This window comes from Carex rostrata, chromosome 19 (genome assembly GCF_964058835.1).
Source record: "Carex rostrata chromosome 19, lpCarRost1.2, whole genome shotgun sequence".
In the NCBI taxonomy this organism is placed as follows: domain Eukaryota; kingdom Viridiplantae; phylum Streptophyta; class Magnoliopsida; order Poales; family Cyperaceae; genus Carex; species Carex rostrata.
The window spans coordinates 3,440,277-3,462,875 of record NC_135936.1 but is presented as its reverse complement, the minus strand read 5'-3'; the positions used below and the strand labels follow the sequence as shown (position 1 = coordinate 3,462,875).

Below are 22,599 nucleotides of genomic sequence, written 5' to 3'. Positions count from 1 at the left end.
ACCATAGACTCACTCAAGTAATTTTGTTCCTACCTACAAAAAATAACAAGTGTATTCTAAAAAAATGTACAATTTAGCATCTAAGCATATTTTTATATGGATAATAATTATTTGGACTAGTGTGTGTGCTGATCTGTAATATGCATAATAAATTTGACTTCTAACTACATTTATATATAAATAACAATTATTTGAACTTTGAAAATAAAGATATAAACATAATATGTGCGGATATGTAATATGATAACCTCATCCAGTCACTCTTAATTTCTACTATAACAGAAAATTTGAATGTTAGTTATGATCAGTTCTCTTTTTGCAAACTATTATTTTTTTATGGTGAGATGTATTATTTTTTTAGATAGAAAAATGGAGGTTCATTACTTCGACTTCTATTTATGTTTATAAAGGACTTCTATCTAGATTTTGAATCTACGATCTTCTACACAAAAAATATTGTCTTTTGTCACTACATTAAAGATTGATTCTTAATTATTGTCACTACATAAAAAATTGATTCTTAATTATTGTCATATGTATTATTACTCTTCTCACTCCTTGTTAAATACAACTAACTATTATTATGTGAATACTTAGTTTCTTTGAAAAGAAACTAATTAATGTGCTAACATCAACAATACATTCATTATTTATAATAAAATTAAAAAACCGTCGCTGTTTGCGGATTTCCAATCTAGTATGATAAATCTTTTGCTAAGCTAAGATACTTTCTACACATGAAGGGGACAAAGTTTTGCCAAATAAATACAGCACTGATTTGTAAATAGCAAATCAAAATGCAATATTAATTTTACAAGTATTTGTCACCTATGAAAATTTTAATCCATTCTTTCATAGCTTATAAGTAGCTCATACTTTTGTAATTGCAAGCTCGGAACAACATTTAGACTAACAAATAATTTAATATCTATACATCGATCCCACTCTTATCTTAAGGAAAACTGAATAAAAACATGCCAAAATTGTTGAGTACTTAGAATTAGAGAAAGTAATATGAAGCTGGAATTTGTTGGCTAATATTTTATCTTTTATGACAGAAGTATCAGAACCTATTAATTTTTTTTTCGTTCTTAGAGCCAAGTAGCTCTTGCTTTTGTAATTTCTCATCCAATTTTTTCTAGAAACAATATGTCAAAATTACAAGCTGGAAACAACATTAGACTAACACACACACACACACACACACACACACACATATATATATTTACTATCATTAAAATTCTCGTCTTATCTTAAGCAAAAAATTAACAAAAAGTTATATAAGAATTGTGGAGTAGTATTAGAGAAAGTTAAGTCGGAGTTGTTGACTAATATTGTAATTATTTTAATTTATAACAACCCAATAATAATGACATGACTTTATTCTTTAAAAAAAAAACACGCTGCTATATTTTAAATTTTAAATAATAAATACATAAAGATGGTTGGGTTTACTAGTTCCTTACAGGCCTGTTCGGCTGCAGCAACGAAATTATTTTTCACGTGGGAAAAAAAAAATTCACTCAGACTGAATTTTTTTTCCCCACGTAAACAATAATTTTCAGTTCAAACTTTTCTTGTTCCTGTTCCTATTCCCATTCTATCGGTTCCGCCGAACAGGCCTACATATGCCATTTGTCACGTTCATTGTCCAATTGACTTGCTTCTCTTCATTTATTCCAACTTTTGCATTTTTTTTTATTCTCTCTTTTATTTAAAATATAATATATGTTTGATTTGTGAAGTTGTAATGAGAAACACTTAAAATTTTGTGCTCCCCTCAGATAACCTTGCATGGCTAATCGTATAATCTTCCATTGTATTGTTATTTTGTATAATTTTTAAAGCATATTAATTTTTTTGATACAATGTATCTCATTGGAACAATCTATAATTTTTTAAACAAATAATTCCTTTTTCAAGACAAAATCCGAAAGCAACTTAATTAATAACTATTTTTTTTCAAATAAATAATGTTCTCAATACATTAAAATTAGAAGACATCCTTACATCCGTGGTCGTTGCGGTGTTGCCTCATTAATACTTGAAAACTTGTGGGCAAGGTTTAAAATTTATATTTTTCATATAATAGAATATAATTTTGAATAATAATAGTAGTAGTAATTATAATAATAGCACACAAGCGTGTGTCTAAATATCACTATCAGTCAATTAGAAGAGTGAATTAGCACACAAGCGTGTGTCTAAATAATAGCACACAAGCGTGTGTCAATTAGAACAGTCTTACCCAAAATATTTTTAGTTACCACCTCGATATTTCAATATTCTTACTTCGTATTGATTTATGAAAAATTCATATCTTACCATGTGAGAAACTCTGATGCGCACACACCTTAGAGCTGCGCACCATAGTCTTGCGCACCTCAATGCTACACATCACAATCTTGCGTACCTCTTTATGTTATGTTAATATGTTATGTTATGTTATGTTTTGAATGAAAAACAAACATTTTTTCAGCTTTAAAAAGTTGAACGAAATGAATAAATTACAGAACCTAACTTGATTTATAATTAGAATTAAAATTAAAAGCACATGTTTAATCTAATAAATAAAATTCAAGTTGCTTAAAAATTAAAATAAAGCATGTCACAATGTGATAAGTTTGAACTACAACATAACTAAAAAATAAAATCTAAAAAAAATTACAACACCGCACATGATCTGTTCTAGATGATGAAACTGCAAAATAACAACAGAAAAAAAATATTATGTCCCGATTTTTTTATTTATATCAAAAAAATATATAAATTTAAAAAACTAACCAAACCTCTCGTCAATTTCGAAAACTACCCAAACCGGAAATTTTTTTTCCGGTTTCAACACCAATTTCCGGAAAAAAATTTCCAGTAAATGGATATTAAAACCGGAATATTTTTTTCCGGTTTTAGGATTTTTTTTTTTATGAAAATTTTTTTTCCGAAAATTTTTTTTTTAGGAAATTTTTTTTTCGGATTTTTTTTTCATTTTTCAGTTTTTATAATTTATTTATTTTTTGTATTGAAGTATTACAAATATTTAATTTTTTTTTAAATAGACGGAATACTATATAATTTGATTTATTTGAAAGACTACTACAAAAAATTCGGATCAATATTTTTCATGCCAGATTTGAAAATAATTTGAAAATACCGACCGTTGAATGCCTACCATTGAACGAAAACTTAAACTGAATTTTTGAGGCACTAAACGACGTTTTTTTGAAATTCTGATGCCTCATTTTTTTCATACCTCATCATACCTCATATTTTATATTTTCGTTTTCAAAGTCCAAATTGTCAATCCGAACCGTTCAACAAAATATGCATGGAGATGAAATTTTATATTTTTTGGAATTTTTTTGCTATTTTTTAAGATAGGTACAAAATCACTGTTTTTGAACCGTTAAAAAAGCAGTGATTTTCTACCCATCTTAAAAAATAGTAAATTTATTTCAAAAATTATAAAATTTCACCCCTAACCATATTTTAGTATGGATATCATGTTGAACGGTTCGGATCGACAATTTAGACTTTGAATATGAAGAAAATGAAGATATAAAATATGAGGTATGATGAGGTATAAAAAAATGAGGCATTGGAACCCTCGTTTAGTGAACCCTCGTTTATTGCCTCAAAAATTCAGTTTAAGTTTTCGTTCAACGGTAGGCATTCAACGATCGGTATTTTCAAAGTTTTCAAAGTCCAAACAGTCGATCCAAACCGTTCAACATGATGGATATTTTAAAATGTGCTTGCAGATCAAATTTTACATTTTTCTAAATTGTTTACTATTTATTAAGATGGGTACAAAAATTCAATGGTCTGAATATAGCGATTTTGTTAAATACATAATAAATAGTAAAAAAATTCAAAAAAAATATAAAATTTGATATGCAAGCACATTTTAACATATATATTATATTATATTATATTATATTATATTATATTATATCTCTCCTCCTTATTAAGGAGCTTAATGTCTAGATCCTGCAAGGGTCCTGGGTCCTGATTTACTTTTTTTTTTTCGGAATGATGCTCAGCCGTTGAATTTCCAGATCGCACATAGATGAATTTTCTAAATTATGAGCTTTGACACTTAAGTATGCACTAGTCACGCCGCATATGATCCCAGTGCCCGTAGACCGCTCGCCGCACCCGTGGAACGCGCCTCTGAATTTTTTTCTGCTGAAGGCAGGATTCGAACCTAGTTGGGTTCTGTTGGTGCCAAAATTCTTACCACTACACTAGAGTTCACATGTGTTATCTTGTAGATAAATATAGTATTTAACTATTTTTCACTACAAATTTGATTTAAATTATCTCTCCTCCTTATTAAGGAGCTTAATGATTTCTACTACATAATTTGCTCCCGTTGCTGTGCACGGGCATGATTACTAGTATACATATACATATATTATATTATATTATATTATATTATATTACATATACATATATTATATTATATTATTTTTTTTTACGGCCGTAAAAAATCCGGCATAAAAATGTTGATCCGGATTATTTGTAGCAGTCTTTCGAATAAATCAAATTATATAGTATTTCATCTATTTTAAAAAAAATATATTAAATATTTGTAATACTTCAATACAAAAAATAAATAAATTATAAAAACTAAAAAATAAAAAAAAATAGAATCCGAAAAACAAAAAATTTCCTAAAAAAGAAATAATCCTAAAACTGGAAAAAATTATTCCGGTTTTAAAAAAAATAAAAATAAATTCTAAAACCGGAAAAAATTATTCCGGTTTTAATATCCATTTACCGGAAATTTTTTTTACGGAAATTGGTGTTGAAACCGGAAATTTTTTTTCCGGTTTGGGTAGTTTTCAAAATTGACGAGAAGTTTGGTTAGTTTTTTAAATTTATATTTTTTTGAATATAAGTAAAAAAATCGGTATATGTCGTTAGATTTCATAATTGTTAATTTTAAGATATGATATTTTAAAGAAATAAAAATAACCCTATCGGGTACCATTTCTAACATTCCTAGCATTTCTGACATTTCTTCGAATGATTTTCAGTAGTCTTGGTTTCTCTTTCGTCTTTTGAATCCTCAAAAATCTCAAAAGTGTACATGACTATGTTTGCTCTGGTGCACCTGACCCCCAAATTGTGCGCACGTGATAAGAGATGAATTTTTCAAAAATCAATAGTAAAGTCAGAATTTGGAAATATTAAGATGGTAAATAAACAAAATTTTAGCAGTCTTACACATGTAACATATTTTTTATTTTTTAATACAAAATAAAATGAGAATTTTATAAATTTAAAATATATTTAAAAATAAAAGACAATTTAGATAATTTCTGAGTTCTTCAAATTTCGAAGGATAAATATATATTATGAATTTTAGAAGAGCAATTACGTAATTTTAAGATTTTTCAAGGGCATACCTGAAATTTCATTAATAAAATAACAAGACACTCGCATTATACAAGCTCCTTCGCACTGGGCGGGGCCGCTGGGCCAGGGAGAAACTAAACCGAACCAAGCTAAACCACACTCCAGCCGACCTAAGCGGAGACTCACCATGAGGTCCATGACTCGGCGGTTCCTTCACCGTCTCCTCCCATGCCGGTCTCTCTCCACAACACAAACGCAAACTCACACCTACACCGGTCGGGTCGTCCGGTCCGACCGAACCGGTACCTCGCTCTCCGTTGCCATTGAGTCGCCCTCCCATTCCCTACCCCGCGGCCCTCGTGGCATTCCCCTACCACGCCATAACCTCGTCTGCCATATAGTGAACCTTTTGCTACGCTCCTCAGTCGATCCCTACCTCTCTCTCACCGACTTCTTCTCTTCTCTCCCCTCACCCCCCACTTCATACGAAATTAGCTTAGTCCTTAAATCACTCAATTCTCTTTCTAAAAGCCTTCAATTCTTCAAATTTGTCGCGACACTACCTGGATTCATGCACGATTCTTGCACGTACAATCGAATGTTGCACATACTTTCTCGACATGGTGCCGAAGATGCCAGTGTGGCGTGGGATTTGATTAATCAAATGGGGAGAGACGGTGTTACTGGGAATATATCGACCATAAATTTGTTGATTGGTATGGTTGGTGCAAATGGGGTTAATAGATGCATGGAATTGGTGGAAAAATGGGGACTAAGCCTCAATGGGTATACTTACAAGTGTATAGTACAGGCATATATAAGGGGTAGAGATGTAAAACAAGGGTTTAGGGTTTATGATGAGATGAGGAGGAAGGGGTATAAGCTCGACATTTTTGCGTATAATATGCTTTTACATGCATTGGCACAAGCAGGCATGGTATGTTTCCTTTCTTTTAGTTTTCCCTTTTAGCATAAGCTGTATGGGCTTGTGTACCAGTAGCAGCTAGTCATGGTAGGAAAGCTGAGGAGTGCATATGGGATTTAAAACCAACAAAAATAATTTCCCTGAATAGAGAAAAAAACATTGCGAGTAATGTATAACCTGGTAATCTTTTATGCTGTACCATTACTGGAGCAACATAATTAGTTCATGAAAATAACCAAACAAGTTCTGCACATTACATATGTCTGTATCTCTAATGATTCTGACTTGTATTGTATTGATACCGATATTCTAGTCTTGTTTAAGCAGGTTGACCATGCTCGTAAGGTGTTTGAGGATATGAAAAGAAACAGCTGTGACCCCGACTTGTACACTTACACCACCCTAATACGGATGGCAGGAATTGCCAGTACAGTAGAGGAGGCTCTCTCTTACTTCGACGAAATGGTATTGAGAGGCCACCAGCCAAACCTCATCTGCTTTAACACGATACTTCAAGTGCTTTCAAAAAATGGAAAGGTTGAAAAAGTGATTTTTCTCTTCTCCAAAATGGTTGAAAGGGAGTGCATACCAAATGAATTCACATTTACTCTGGTATTAGATGCCTTGGTAACTGCTGGACAGATTTATCGGCTAAGTGAGGTAATAGATATATCTAGTCAGTATGTGACCCGTTCAATCTACGCTTATTTGGTAAAACAATTATGTAAGTTGGGTTATGCAAGTGAGGCTCATGGTTTGTTTTGCCGAATGTGGAGTTCATGTAAGACAGGTGATAGAGATGCATTCATGTCTATGTTAGAAGTACTATGCAATGCTAATAAAACCATAGAGGCCATGGATTTACTTCAGATGATGAGAGAGAAAGCAATATTTCCAGATTTGATCATGTACAACTTGGTAATTTCATCCCTTGGGAAGCAAAAACAAGTATCTCACATGTTTGAACTTTTCGAAAAGATGAAAATTGAAGGCATTTCACCTGATATATTCACATACAATGTCATCATATCAAGCCTAGGTAAGGTTGGCATGGTTGACAGAGCAATGGAATTGTTTGAAGAAATGGAGAGGTCAAGTTGCATGCCCGATGTTGTCACATACAATTCTCTGATAAACTGTCTAGGTAAAAATGGTGAATTAGATGAGGCACACATGAGATTCAAAGAGATGCAAGAGAAAGGTTTAAACCCAGATGTATTCACATATAGTACACTGATCGAGTGTTTTGGGAAAGGGAGCAAGGTTGAGATGGCATGTAACCTGTTTGATGAAATGCTTAGAGAGGGGTGTGTGCCTAATCTTGTGACTTATAACATTTTGATGGATTGTTTGGAGAGGAGAGGGAATGTACGCGAGGCATATGAGATGTATGAGAGGTTGAAGGAGCAGGGGCTTTGTCCTGATTTGATAACTTACTCGATTGTAGAGAGGTTGCAGGCTCGGTCCCCTAGGGTATCTAGAGAAAGAAATTACAGAGAGAGAAAGTCAGGCCGCACCACGGGCTGGGTCGTAAGCCCACTTAGATGACATAAATGCAAGTTATGTTTAGCATGATCTTACTCTTATTAAGATTAATAAGCTGTTTGTTAAAATGCTGGAAGAGAGATGGGCTTGTAGGAAAAAAAATTATAGCAATGAAAATATTGAAAGAGATTCTTTGTTCCATTTGTCTTATGTCGGATAATATTCTTTCCTGAAAATTGTAGTTTCTTTTGCCACTAGAATATTAGTTCCTAGTGGATTAAAGTTCTTAATTCATTTGGAAAATGGAACATATGCTTCAAAATGTATGCTTGAGAGGTATTTACGTAGCTGCCATTTTAACCTTGAAGTTATTAAGGGCCTGTTCGGCTGCAAACTAAAGTTTATTGTTCACGTGAGAAAATGAAAATTCACTCTGACGGAATTTTTTTTTTTGAACAGTAAATTTTAGTTCAAACCTTTTCTATTCCCGTTCCTATTCTCATTTCCACTGTGCAGCTGAACAGGCCCTTAATAACTTCAAGGTTATCTGTTTATGTCATTGGAGCGAGTTTATTTTTGTTACTTTAACAGTCTTGTTTATATACTGTGACCAGGTAAGTGACTTTCATCATATTTCAATTGAACTTTTTTTAAGTATTATGTGGGCATTTTTAGATGTTAAATTTATAATTCCATACTTTGAAAAGTGGTCTTTGGTTGCTCTGATTCCTTGCAAATGGAACAATGGAATGTTTTGGAACAATTAAAATTCGTATATATCACATATTCTTGGTTGCCCATGAAGATGAGGAATATGTTTATCTCACACTGGATAGGATTGTTGAACATATTGTGTTAAATATTTTTTAAATTAAGTTCCAAGCTTTACTATACAATTATTGATTCCAAAATATGTCTTGTCCTGTTTGTCTCACCCTGGATAGGATTTGTTGAACATATTGTGTTAATTATTTTTGAAATTAAGTTCCAAGCTTCACTATACAATTATTGATTCCAAAATATGTCTAGTCCTGCTTGTATGTTGCCTTGGAGTGCGTATCCTCTGAGATATCTCATATTTTGCGTGACCGACGTGTCTGGTGCCTATTCAGGGGTGACATAGGGGGCCAGTATTATTTGAGCTTTGAGATTCGTGCAGAACGTATTGCGACGGTTGAGATTTTCCAAAAAGTCACGCAAAATATGAGATATCTCAGAGGATGTGAATTCGTTGCCTTGAGGTTCAATATTGGATTGTACTAGTTAGGTGGGTCCGCATTAGTCTGTAATCTGGATGTATATTATGCTTTACCAGGTGTCGCTAGAAAATTCAGTTTTGTTAATCTTGTACTGTTATCTTGTACATAAAATTTAAACTGATTTCAATTGGTATCCGTTGTAATCTTGCATTGCCAATTTGGCACAATCCCCCCCACAAGAAAGAGACCAATTGTACTTAAAAGGCGCTTTATCTCGAATATGCTAGCTCCATTTGTGCAATTATATTCATCCTTTTGGAAGCTATATATGACTAGTTTGAATAAGATCGCTTTTCACTTAATACTGTTCAGTCTTTGATTGGTTAAGTCATAAGCATGGCCTTGATCTGGTCCAACTTTTCATGTCTTAAAGTGAATAATATATCTCAAATGAGAGTTCCAATCAAAGCACATTTCGGTTTAAGGACAGATAAACACGGTAATCTTTCAGTAATCTCTTTTTAATTTCTCATTGTAATGCGTCATATTTCTTTCACCAGCAGAATTTGAAAATTAATAGGGGACCATTATTTATTTGACTTCTTTTAGTTCTTTTTTATATTTTTAAAAAATTACTCTTATTGAATTGCAATGGTTATGCAGGAAAACAGAAAAATGTTATCATTATTCGCTCAGTTAGTTTATTTTTATATGATTTACACATGAATTATGGTTAATTGTTTTGCATTCTGTTGACTGTTTCATTTTTTTAGGCTAGTTTAGACTTTTTGGTGTGTGGTTTTATGTATGTTTGGCCTTGTGTATATTCCTGCATACACAGCCTGAGGGTCTTTTTTTATTTTTTATTTTTGAGGGGATTACATTTTCCTAACTTAAACTGATTTTCCTGGTGAAGTGGCTAGTTATTTGAATAATAATGTCGGTTTGTTAATATATGTATACATGCAGCTTCAAATTCAATTATCAAATTATGTGTCAATACTTCAGTTGCTCATAAGAGGTTCTCTTTGCTGAAGAAGATAAAAGACAAGAGTATTAATGTAACAATATCTGACAAGCAACTTAGTGGAACAATAGATATACTTGATTTTATAGAAGATGACTATGGAGGGGTTATTATAAATCCCGATTCTCTTCCTGATGCATCAAACTCATTTGCCGCTGCCTTGCAGTCTTCTCTTTCTTATTGGAAGTGTGAGGTGCGTTGATTGGTTTCATCCAAGGATTGATTAGTGTTAATTTTGATATGTTACTGGGTACCATTTTCAGATGGTAATTCAAGTCCAAATTCATCTCAATTTTTTTGTCACATTTAAATGTCTATCGTGCAATTATCTTCGATGAAACCCAAAGTTGACTGGAAGTAATGATCAACTTTACCTTAATGCTTTAACTTGATCCAAGTTAGCCTCAGTGCACTCTTTGTTGTCCATGTAGGGTTGGCATAAATGAGGGAAACTAGTTGTCGTACCAGCTGTGTGAAAAATTGAAGATCAGTCTGATTAATTTTGGTTCAGTAGTATTCCTTTTCTTCCTTAAGAAAAAAAAATGGTTATATTTGTTTGTTTTGTAGGGGAAGCAAGGAGTTTGGCTGAGGATTTTGGAAGAACAAGCTGATCTTGTCCCAGTTGCACTTAAGGCCAGTATTTGTTATTATAGTTGTTCATTTCCATGCTGCTGCTGCTGCTTCTTATATTTTCTTTTCTCTTTTTTTTTTTTTAATTTTTCGCTACGTAGATGAGTTCAACCTTGACATCATTGCTTGTTTGTCTTTCAGTCGGGGTTTCACTACCATCATGCTGAGCCCGGGTATGTTATGCTGACATATTGGATTCCTGATGGGCCTTGTTTGCTTCCTTCTACTGGGACCCACCAAATAGGTGTTGGAGCTTTTGTAATTAATCAAGAGGAGGAGGTTGAACTTTATCTCATATATTTGTTACCTCTAAATATTTAATTTGTGCTTCTACTCAGACGATTACAAATACCCTACAAAATAAGAGAAATTAATCATGGAAACCTGGAAAGAGATACTCTATCAAAATGTGGAGCTATTTAAGAGTTATTTTTGTCAATATGCAAACTGAATTAACTTGTACTAGATTTAGTCTAAATATTATTTTTTATGGGCAGTTTATAATATGCAGTGCACGTTTGGTTTCTCATAAATATAGGAAAAATTATGCAAGTAGTGTTCTGCTTCTTGTTGCAAGTAGTGTTCGTTTCTTGTTTTATTTAACGGTTTGTTTTATGTTTCCTGCTTAGTGCCTGACTTCTGGGACAATTTCAGAATGCGTTTCAATATTTTAATAAATTTAAATTAAACAGTGATAAATTTTCTTTATTATTACAATGACTTATGATTACCTAGAGGGAGAAAGAAAGAGAGATCTACAGAATGCTGAAGTGGTGCAATTTAAAATTGTTTCAATATAAAATTTAACAAAACAATACTTTCTTTTTGGATAAAATAGGTAAATTTTTCATCCCTTACCAATTTGTGCAGGTGCTTGTGGTGAAAGAGAAGAAAGGCCCTTCCTGGTGTTCTGTCATTTGGAAAATTCCAACCGGTTTTATCAACAAGGTTAATTTATTATTTATAACAGGAAAAAAAAAGGCAAAAGAAACACTTAAAGATTGTTTACAACAAATTAGATTAATTATTAGCAGAACTTCATTAGAAAACAAAATAAATGTAAATACAATACTCAATGGTTATTTGTGCTGATAGTGCAGTCTGAAGATATTTTTTCTGGAGCAATAAGAGAAATAAAAGAAGAAACTGGGGTATGCCTTTTGTTCATCATGTTTCAATCTGAATTTAATCCGTTGCTGTGCTTATTCTAACAATAAATTTCTTTTTTAATGTCCAGATAGAAACATCTTTCCTGGAGGTTGTTGCTTTCAGGTATGCGGAGTATGAACTATTTTTCAGAATAAAAGCAAGGAATCCTAATAAAAGAAAGTTGAAAATTTCCCTGATGTTGTCCGTTAAGATAAACTTCAGATTTCTGAATATACTTGGAACATTTATGCTAATGGTTTGTACATCATTCAATTGTAATGTGGTAGGCATGCGCATCAAGTCATATTTGACAAGTCAGATATTCTCTTCATTTGTTTGTTGAAGCCGCTTACATTTGATATCTCCATTGATACCACTGAGATTGATGATGCAATGGTAAAATTCTACTCTCCCTGAATAGAAGATTGACACAATAGTCATATATCTAGATAAATTATAAATGGCTGATCATTAGATCTGTTATTTGCTTAAGATTGACAGAAACTAAATTCACTGCAGAAAAAGTTTTGGTACATCTTGCTGTATTCCCATTTTTAAGCAATACCTTTTTAGTTTTCCATCAGACCCACATGAGACGCCTGTTAATGTGTTTAAGATTGAGGGGTCAACTTAGAAGTACACCAGTTGTATGTTTTAGTAAAAGTACAAATGACAATTCTCTTGTTTGTTGTGCAGTGGATGCCATTAGACGAATTCTTGAACCAAAAAGTCCACAGAGAAGATGAGCTGATGAGAAAAATAATCAACACTTGTGTGAACAAATGCGAAAATGACCGCCAAGGGTTCAAGGTTGAACAACTGATGTCAAAATTGGACGATAGAATCTCGCACCTCTACTGCTTGGATTTCGAGCCATCTCTGAAGGAATAATCCCTAGAAATCCATAAAGTTAATTCCGCAATGGAAAACAAATAGTTAAATAAATTTACTTTAAAAAGGTCTTTGTATAAGGAACAATTTAATGTTTTTCTTGGTAATGTTATTTGAGTGAGAATTTCTGTATGGAAAACTATATCAGAAGAAGCGGAAGTTGTTACACATCATCTGAAGTATATTATGAGCAAATGCTTGGTTTGAATGCTGGAATTGGAAAAACAGATGCATGCCAGAACGGCAGAACCCACCAAAAACCATGAAAAAAACTGTGAATTTGCACCAGTAAAAATTTTAAGTTAAACACATGACTGAAATGCTATAATAAATGTAAAGGAAGGGGATTATGGATTGGAATTGGATGGCTTGTATATTTAAAAACTGAGAAAATCTAAAAACTTTTGGAAAATCAAGTTTACCTTGAAAGAAAAGAAATGGAGTAAAAAGATGCACTTGTATATAATACAATTCAAACATTCAAAAGTAGTCTCTCCAAACCGCAATTCAATGTAGTTATGATTTAACATATAGTTAAATTTGACAAGACAGGGTTTCTACTTTCTAATATAGTACCAACATTTGCAATTAACTATCATCTCTTCATTTGCCGAGTTTCCATACCACAGGATCTGGTGTGGTAGAGAGCATATTACACTAGACAGAGGTTCGCGTGCTGGCATCCAGTGTGGCGAATCTAATGCTGGAATTACAAGGATGTGAGGCACACCACACCGACACAATAAGTCATAATTTTTTTTTTTTTTTTGCTGGATTTGGGCCAAACCTTCCGCATCTCCAGTTAAATAAATGGCCTCTTCTGCATTGGGCTCATTCAAGCCCAGTTTGACCCACAAATTAGATCGAACATTCAAACTTGTAAATTTTGATCATCTAATTCAGGTATTGCATTAACTAGGCATAGTGAGTAATTGTATCACAATTCAGTTGCTTCGATACAGATCAATTTAAGTTATGTTAATCAGAAAAATTAATTTTGTCGAGATAAAGAGTTTGCAACAGTGTAAAGTTATAATGAAGAAAGATGAGACCCACAATTTCTTTGGTTTCATAAGAAAAGGTTATTTTGACATTGATGTTAATAATATTATGTTGTCTTCAATCACCATGTCTATATCCCACCTCATAATTCTACATAGTTCTCTTTTTATGATTCTTTATGCTGTTTATTTACAGTATGTTGTATTTATTTACATAATTATTGTGTATAACTGATTAAATTACAAGTTAAATAATCAAATAGAAATACTTTATAAAGATCTTATTTATCAATATCAATTGTGATATATCGTACAAAATGAACACTTTGTCCCAAAACAGATGTGTTCTGTACATCGACGGCCTCTCCTCTGCTCTGTTTTGTTTCCTTTGCTATGTTCTGCTTTGTTCTGTTCTCCCGTGAATTTCAAAGAAGTCGTTATTTGTTATTTTAATAAATCAATATAGAGTATGAGCACGACTAATTTATATGAATATAGGTATGAAATTATCTGATTCGTACGGTACCGTACCAATTGACACCCGATCCTAGTACAAAGTTCCCAAATACCAAAATGTAGCTAGGCTCCAAAGCATAGTGACAAATGAATTATTCGGGTTCGGTTTGGCGAGGTCAAAAATTCGTGATTCGGAAATAATTTGGTATAATTCGGAAATGATTTAGAATTATCCGGATTAAAAATCTTAGTCCTACAAGGGAGCAAAAATGAAACAAACAAAAAAATTGTTATGGAAAAATCGGGAATAATTTGTAAAATTTGAGAAAAGTTTGTAAAATTCACGAATTATTCGGATTTAATTTGGTCAACCAAATAATTCAGCATTCGGTTTGACATCACCCAAAAAATAAATTATTTGGATATAATTCGCAAATCTTGTCACTGTGCTCCAAAGCATACATAAAATCTCTTTCTACGATGCAAACAAATTAATAAAAAAAAAAAAAACTCTTTATAATAAGCACAATTTTTTTGCTTTATTCGCCCGAAATAATTCCTCAAATTTCGCGTCTAAGATAGATGCTAAGTAGGGAGTAGCACATATTATCTGTAAAGTGTGATTTGGAGATAAAAGCGGGAGAAAAAGTAGGAAAGCAAATGAATAGACTAGCTAGTTTCTTGGAGCTGAATAGCTGATCTCTAATGAAAGCAAAGAGAAGCAGATTCACCGGGCCACAAGCCTACACCATCTTTGTGTCATCCTCTGTGTAGCGAATAAAGAACCACATGTTATCCTGCCAATTTTTTTATTAATCGAAAATAAATAAATAAAATATCGTAAATGGGAAACAGTTTGGTAGAAATTTGATATATAGGTAGGATGAGACAATTTATCCCGTTCCACGGAATGAGACAATTTTTTCCCATCCTACAAATAAGAAGGATTTTGGATTTTCGCACACTCAAAATCAAATCATTATTTTAGTGTTGTAGTATATGAATTTGTGGGACAGGACAAATTATCCCGTCCTACCTATATATGAAAATTTCATGGAAGCTTAATGCATCTGCGATATTTTAACTTTTTATTTTTTATTAATAAAAAAATCAGTGTTATCCTACACATAAAAAAGATTATTTTTTTCTTGATTGAAATTAAATATGAACTAAGAAAATTATTTTATTATAAAATCCAATAAATATAAAATATTTTGAATGTAGCATGTGATACTTCAAAGTAGGATGCAAAATTGTCGTTAAAAAAATGAGATCACAAAATGACACGTATAATTAACAATTATTATTCTAGACATCGATCTCCTTTCATCACGTTGATTTTGAAATTAGACACATAAAATAACTCCCCTCACTACCATAATGTGTACATACCATACCTTCTTTTAATTGAATTAAATAAAGTGACCTAATTTAAAGTTTAAATAACACGCATTCCACACAGATTACCACACAATGATTGCATCAAAGGATTCCAATTCCCTGATGTCGAGAGAAGAAGTTCGTATCCTCTGCATCAACTCAAAAAGAATCTTTTGAGTTAATGCATCTGGACTGTTCAATTTACTTTATGATTCGTATGGACTAGATCTGCACCCATATTAAAGGAACCTTGAATTATAGGCGGTGGCCGGATTGATTCCGTTTAAAATCAAACGGTCCATATTCATCAACTCAAAAGATGCTCTTTTGAGTTAATGCAAACGATGCGGACTCCGAGAGAAATGGCTTTTACGGTTCTTCGAGCGTCCAGCTACCGTGTATAATAAAGCAGTTTTTGACATGAGAAGATCCGTTTAGAGTTTTGACCTATTTAAGCATGGAATGGCCCAACCCGATTACCCGATTACCCGATATCATCCATATGACTCTTTATCTTAGAGGTATTGAAGAAAACATTGATCCAACCTGTATTAGATCTGACCCGACCCAAACCTACATCTGGGCCCCGGCAGCGAGAAACCCTCTGCTCCTCTCATTTCCCTCTCAATCCTCCTATAAAGCATGCAACCGATTGTTTTGCTCTCTCTCTCTCTCTCTCTCTCTTCCCTTTGTCATCTTAATTACCTTTCTCTTTAACATCATATATATCTTTCGTTTTCTATGCTTGTTTAAACCCTAGCTAGTCTCTATTCCACCACTCCAAGAAAGGAATGGGCAGGGTTAAGGTTCCCATAGCAAAGATACAGAATACAACCACACGTCAGGTGACCTTCTCGAAGCGACGCAGCGGCCTCATTAAGAAGGCATATGAGCTCTCGGTTCTATGTGATATTGATGTTGCACTCATCATGTTTTCTCCTTCCGGCAAGTTAAGCCACTTCTCGGGTCGCCGTAGGTACTGATAAATTGATTATTTCTTGAAAACATGATTTATCATTTTCACATGCATTTAGGAACGAAGTCAGACTTTTAATTATGGGAATTCAAACACACATCGAGGAGCCAATTATGTAAAATTTTCAAAGTATGGAGGTCAATTTTAAAGTACCCATAACATTTTTATATACGAATTCATGTATAAATACAGAAATTTTAAAAATAAATGAGAATCAATTACTTCTTACTCAATGTGTCACTTCATCACTGTTGCATTGTGCAGTCTTAAGCATAAAGCTCTATAACTAAATTCTTTTTCCTTTCTCAAGGCATATTGCAGATCTTTTTTCTTAAGTGTTCATATATACTTTCGTTTCCGATGATATTAAGTATTGCAATTAGTTTGGTAGTCGGTAGCTAGACTACTTTTTATATGATGCGATTTTTGTTAAGTAATTTGTTTTCATTTTATTCTTGCTAGTATATCTAGCATTCATGTTTATTATTGTCTATATTTAGTTGCATTACTTACATAATAAGATTTTGAGGTTTTAGTAGTCTCAAAAGAGAAGCTGTTTTATGTTTTATTATATATTTATGCTAGGATTGAGGATGTGCTCACGAGATATCTTAGACTACCAGATACACCTTCGGATCAGGAAAAAAAGTATAATTTCAACAATTTATTACATTGTTATTTTATCATGTTATTTTCTAAAAAATCTTTTAGATTTTATTATAAACATTTCATTTGTTGGTTTGTTCTTTTGTTTTCTTTGGGTTTTGGATGATATTTAGAGACGGAAATCATCATAATGTGGTCATCCCAAATAAAGAGGTACGTAATATTTGTTTATTTTGTATTCCATACATCTTGATATTTAATTTAATTAAAACATAATGGAAAATTTGTTATGTAAAATTAACTAGTACTTGAATGCATTTTTCTTATGTTTTAAGAAATATTTATTTGTTACCTTCTAAAATTTGTTTTTATTTTTTTATGATAACACATGAATATCGTTTTAAGATCATTGTGGTTCCTTATTAACACATGATATGAGACAACTGAAATATTTTAGATTAATAGATATATGGTTGCAAAAGAATTAATTACTGTCCTGATCATATATAATTAAAAAAAAAAATCTGCACCAAAATACACAATTTTTCTCTAATAAAAAGTATTTCAATTCATTCAATGCAGTCTCTCATTTCAAAACTTGAGGATCTCAAAGCTCAAGCAGACATGGTAATTACACAAGCATCCAGGTATATTTACCACATGCATTTTGAAAAAGAAAAAAAAAATCACATACTGATACTACTAGTAATTTAAGTACCATAATTCAAATAATTTACCAGATTGTTCAATTATTATAAAGCACTTCCAATGTAAAATTTTAATGTTAGTAAATGATAAAATTTTTGAAAATCTTTTTGTTTACATTTTGCAAGATTTTTCTCTTCAACCTATTTTTTTCTGATTTATTGTATCTTTTCAATTATATATGATTAGAATTGTACTTGATTATTTAATTCAACTTTAAATTAAAGTATTATTTTCTTGAAAAATTCAGTAGTAATCAAGCAAGTTCGACTTCCAATTTGTCTGAAATCAATGGGGATTCGATGATAAAGGTACTTATTCTATTTCACATGTTTACATCAAAATGCTATTTCTTTTACCATGCAGCATTAAATGAAAAATGATCTAATTACATCTCTCTTTTTAATTAATAGTCATGTAACCAACTAATATTTATTTTTTATGACATGAATTACTATTTGCAGGATCTTAAGCAAGAGATGATGAAATCTCAAGCCAGATTAGAGAAATTGAAAGAAACTATAATGTTAGTTGCTACTTAATTAGTGTGAAATAAATTAAGTTCACTTGTCACAAAATGTGCAACAAAATATAACGATTCAAAATACCAACTTTTGACCTTGCAAAAGAACTTGAAAATTATTTCCATAATTCATTAATGAGGGCTATAAAAAGAAATCGAATAAATTATAAAATAAATACATAAATTCGAGGCAAACCTAAATTATTGGTGGTCGTGCGATCAAGTCGTCCACTGCAGTAAAAGAAAATAATAACACCTCCACATGCAAAATTAACTACTTAATTACCAATCCCTAGCCTATTCACACCTCTTCAGCTACACGGTTGCAGATCGGAAGAGGTTCATTTCAAACAAAAAAATAAAGACATTTTCTAGGTTTCCCGTCAAGGTCGAATGGAATTTTATAATGATTGGAAAGAGATATATTTGTAATTTTCACTAACTTATTTGAACATAGCTATGATTGGAAAGAGATATATTTGTAATTTTCACTAGCCTATATAACAAATTTTCACTAAGATTAGGGATATAAACGATCAGATACGGATCGGATAGTGAGCTTACTGTATATGTATCCATTATAATTTTTCGGATACTGATCGGATATTAAATGTTACGGATATGGATCGGATATCGGACGGATACGGATATTTTTCATAATTAGCTTGTTAGTTACAAAACATCTATTATATTATTAAAATATTAGTTACTAATTATGTCATAGTGTTATATTGTTCATCAAAATATATATTTATGTGCAATTTAATAAATTATTCGTACAATATGTAATTTAATAAATCAATTTAAGAACATATATCACATTTGTTGTGATTTAAAGTGTAAACGGTCAGATACGGATAGTAAAAAGTCTTACCGTATACGTATCCGTTATAATTTTTCAGATACGGATACGGATACAGATAGTCTCGGATACGGATACAGATCAGATAATTTAAGTACTTTTCCGGATTCAGATTAGAATGAAATCGGATATTATCCGATCCGTTTACACCCCTAACTAAGATACATATATAGCAAATTATTTTTTGTAATTATTTACACATAGCTAGCTTATATATTTAAATACAACTTGATAACAAAATTTTAAAAAGAATACCTTAAGGCCGGATACTAATTCTTGATTTTGAAATAATGTAATCTCAAAAGTGATTCAACATTAATGAACATTGATTTTTAGTTACAAAAATATTCTTTTTAATGTTGCATCATAAATTTCAGTAATAAGATGCATCTCTAGCATTGATCTTTGAATTTAATTAATATATATGTTTTTTAGTTGGAGGTGCTTTGAGTTATAAATATTTAAGCTTGCAAAAAAAAACATCATATGAAATGATTACAATCATTTTCTATAAGGTTCTTATATGGTGACATACAAAAATTGCATCACACCCATCAAAATGAGTTTGATGAACGTGAGAAGAGGTTGATGGAAATTCTCAGTCGGATTTGTGAGAGAAAGGTAAATAATGAATTAATGTTGTTGTGTTGCTTTTTTATATATTAAGTCAAACATGGTTGATGTTTCATTGTAGAGGAGAGTAGGTCTGATGTCCACTGGAACTACTTTGGTTTGATGGATTCAATCACCGTTTGATCCACTTTAAGATGTGTGTGTTTCACTTTAAAATTCATGTACGCCAGTTTCAATTTTTGTGCGCATAGATTTTAAAGTGGATCAAATGGTTTTGAAGCTTATTGGACTCAAAAATAAATCTGGTGTCCATCGGACCTACTTTGTTCTTCATTGCATAAGTCTTTTTCTTAATATTTTATTTGTTAGAATTTGAACATGTCATATTATATATGGTGACAGTTATTCCTACAAACCTAAAAAAATGTTAGATATTTATATTTCATCCCTTTTTTAAGTCACGTTTCTACCATTTGGGCTGAGATCTTATATTTGTTAGGCCTGAATTATCTATACCAGTACAAATAATCTTATGTTTATAATACAATATTTACAGTCGAACACTTTAAAAAATACTGTCAGGCCAAATTAATTAATTGTATACTCCCTTATTCTTATAAAATAGCCAATGGATTTCAATAATTGTTTTGACATTTTTGCCAATGCAATCTAATACAATGACATTACTTTTTATATGACAGAATTACTTGCTTAGAAATTCATCAACAACGGCTGCATCTGTGACTCTGCAACCAGTACGTTATTTATATTGTATAAAGTTAGCACGCATTTAATTTCTAAATGATATGAATTTCGAAACAAAATATTATGTTTTTTTTAGAGAGCCAGGTAGCAGCTACCAGGAGTACAGAAAGGAAATGTGCTTACAACTACTGGATCCTAAACTCAAAAAAATAAAATAAAATAAAATACAAAAGAAAAATAACAAACTATTATGTTATATATTGGGACATATTTATACCTCCTAAAAGAGCATACAAAAGAATATTGATTGTAATTATGCTTGTAGGACTTTGAACCTATATGATTTTGGGCATACTTAGAATAAAAAGACACCAAATAAAAATACCTTTCTCTCTTCACAAGAAGTGTAATGATCTTTACTTAAAATAATATGTAATATTTAATGCATTCTAAAATGGTGTGTAGATGCTACCTCAACACAGTACAAGGCTACAAACAACCCAAGGGATGGTGCAAATACAGCCACAACATCAAGAAGGAACTTCTTCACTGGGGCAACATGAATCTCTAATATTCCCCCAACAAACAAAAGAAAGCAAAGAAAAAATCTTAATGCAGCCACCATTTGAAGAAACTTTTGGTATGAAGGAGGAAGTGATGGAATTCAATTGGAATCACCCGAAATATTTCAAGTATGTTTCCTCACCATTGTTGCCATATATAATATAAAGTTGAATTTGGTGCATATATTTGTACTGCATATTGGTACAAGTTTTACTAATACAAATCTTGCTTAATGTAATCATTGTTGTATTCTTATTTGTTAGTGAAACTTCGTTCTTCAATAATAGATCTGTAGAAGAAATATCAAACAATCCAATGGAACCTACTTATGAGAGCACTCAAGCCAATATATGGGAGCAGGCATGGAAAGCTAGCACAACTACTTTGACCCCATCTATGGACTCACAGTTTGCTATGTTTCAGGTACTAAACAACTAATGAATTTAAACATTTACCAGGTTAGATTCTACAATATTAATATTTATTGATTGAAATGATTGAAGAATAAGCGTCATAATATTCGTATTATAATTAAAATATTTTATAAATTATATAGTCAGAAATATAGAAGAAGAAAAAAACACAAGTCCAGCATAAATTTAGTCTAATATGATATAAATACTCTATTTACTGCCATCAAAATTACCTTTACCTACAAAAAGTTAGTTCATTATTTATGATACCCTTCTTTCTTTCTTTTTTTCAATAGCAATCTTTTGAAGATGGTGTTAATCCGTTCAGCATGCCAACGGAGGATGTTAAGACTCTTCTTATCAGCTAGGGACATATCATTGATTAGAGCTTGAAACAAAAATAAAGAAACATATATTTTATTTTTTAAGTTTTAGCACAGATTTTTTTTAATCCATTATCTATCTGGCAATAATGAAGGCGCATATTTAGTTTTTTTTTTTATTTTTTAGTAAAGGTTGGAGGTCAAGCTACACAATTATTTAAAATCCACATTGGATTCTTCCATTCGGGTTTCAAATATGCGATCTCCCACACATAAGGAATTACCTTTGCCACTAGATTAAATGCTAATTCTCCATATTTAGTTTCTATTAGTGTTAGCTAATTAATTTGATATTTTTATTTTTTAGTAAACATTGAATTAGTTTTCTCGATTTAGAAATAATGACCTGAATGTACAATTCCGCTCGATCATTTTCATTGTCATAATTTGGAAATTGGGTTCACCTTTTATCAATGGGTACGTGGCTATCTGATCAATAACTTGCAAATGGCAATGTGCAATTAGGTGATTTTGGAATATTAATTGTGACATTGTTTGTTTTCTTTAACATTTCGTTAGTTTATCTATATTTATATTTTACTGGGGTCTGGTACACATGTTATATATGGAGATTGAACTTTTAAATTGATAATTAATTATAAGCAGTTCAACCTATATTCTATTTTTATTTGTAGGAAAGTAGATCGGAATCAACTTAAATATTTTATTAAGTGTAAAAAAGATAAAAATAAAAATAAATAGGCCCAGAATGTAGATCTTTGTTGGGCCGATCGCTTAATTTTCTGTTAAGGATCTTCAATGAATTCTTGTTCGTGCAATAGATC

At 31.7% G+C, this 22,599-nt stretch overlaps 3 protein-coding genes across 8 annotated transcripts; all 3 read left to right on the top strand.

The window, feature by feature from the left end:
* The first annotated feature begins 5,459 nt into the window (after positions 1–5,459).
* ABO5 (ABA Overly-Sensitive 5) lies at positions 5,460–7,970 on the top strand. The gene is made up of 2 exons (XM_078320953.1): positions 5,460–6,298; positions 6,614–7,970. The coding sequence occupies exons 1-2, from the start codon at positions 5,549–5,551 to the stop codon at positions 7,832–7,834; spliced, it is 1,971 nt and encodes a 656-aa protein (XP_078177079.1). The 5' UTR covers positions 5,460–5,548; the 3' UTR covers positions 7,835–7,970.
* Positions 7,971–9,239: 1,269 nt separating this feature from the next.
* On the top strand, positions 9,240–12,837 carry LOC144571872 (nudix hydrolase 8-like). 3 transcript variants are annotated; one of them, XM_078321263.1, is made up of 9 exons: positions 9,277–9,469; positions 9,940–10,190; positions 10,565–10,630; positions 10,769–10,906; positions 11,498–11,575; positions 11,728–11,778; positions 11,865–11,899; positions 12,064–12,172; positions 12,473–12,837. In XM_078321263.1, exons 1-9 carry the CDS (start codon positions 9,367–9,369, stop codon positions 12,665–12,667), a joined length of 1,026 nt encoding a protein of 341 aa, XP_078177389.1. In that variant the 5' UTR covers positions 9,277–9,366; the 3' UTR covers positions 12,668–12,837. The 3 variants fall into 3 exon arrangements, with proteins under 3 accessions (XP_078177391.1, XP_078177389.1, XP_078177390.1); XM_078321264.1 differs by having other exon boundaries at positions 9,278–9,469; positions 9,979–10,190; XM_078321265.1 differs by lacking the exon at positions 12,064–12,172 and having other exon boundaries at positions 9,240–9,469; positions 12,473–12,620.
* A 3,343-nt stretch (positions 12,838–16,180) lies between these two features.
* LOC144571712 (agamous-like MADS-box protein AGL104) lies at positions 16,181–22,173 on the top strand. Of its 4 annotated transcripts, none has more exons than XM_078321073.1 (11): positions 16,181–16,480; positions 17,066–17,128; positions 17,260–17,299; positions 17,669–17,733; positions 18,045–18,102; positions 18,256–18,317; positions 19,692–19,797; positions 20,451–20,504; positions 20,920–21,146; positions 21,282–21,441; positions 21,728–22,173. In XM_078321073.1, exons 1-11 carry the CDS (start codon positions 16,296–16,298, stop codon positions 21,797–21,799), a joined length of 1,092 nt encoding a protein of 363 aa, XP_078177199.1. In that variant the 5' UTR covers positions 16,181–16,295; the 3' UTR covers positions 21,800–22,173. The 4 variants fall into 4 exon arrangements, with proteins under 4 accessions (XP_078177199.1, XP_078177200.1, XP_078177198.1 ...); XM_078321074.1 differs by having other exon boundaries at positions 18,042–18,102; positions 21,306–21,441; XM_078321072.1 differs by having other exon boundaries at positions 18,042–18,102.
* Positions 22,174–22,599: the final 426 nt, after the last annotated feature.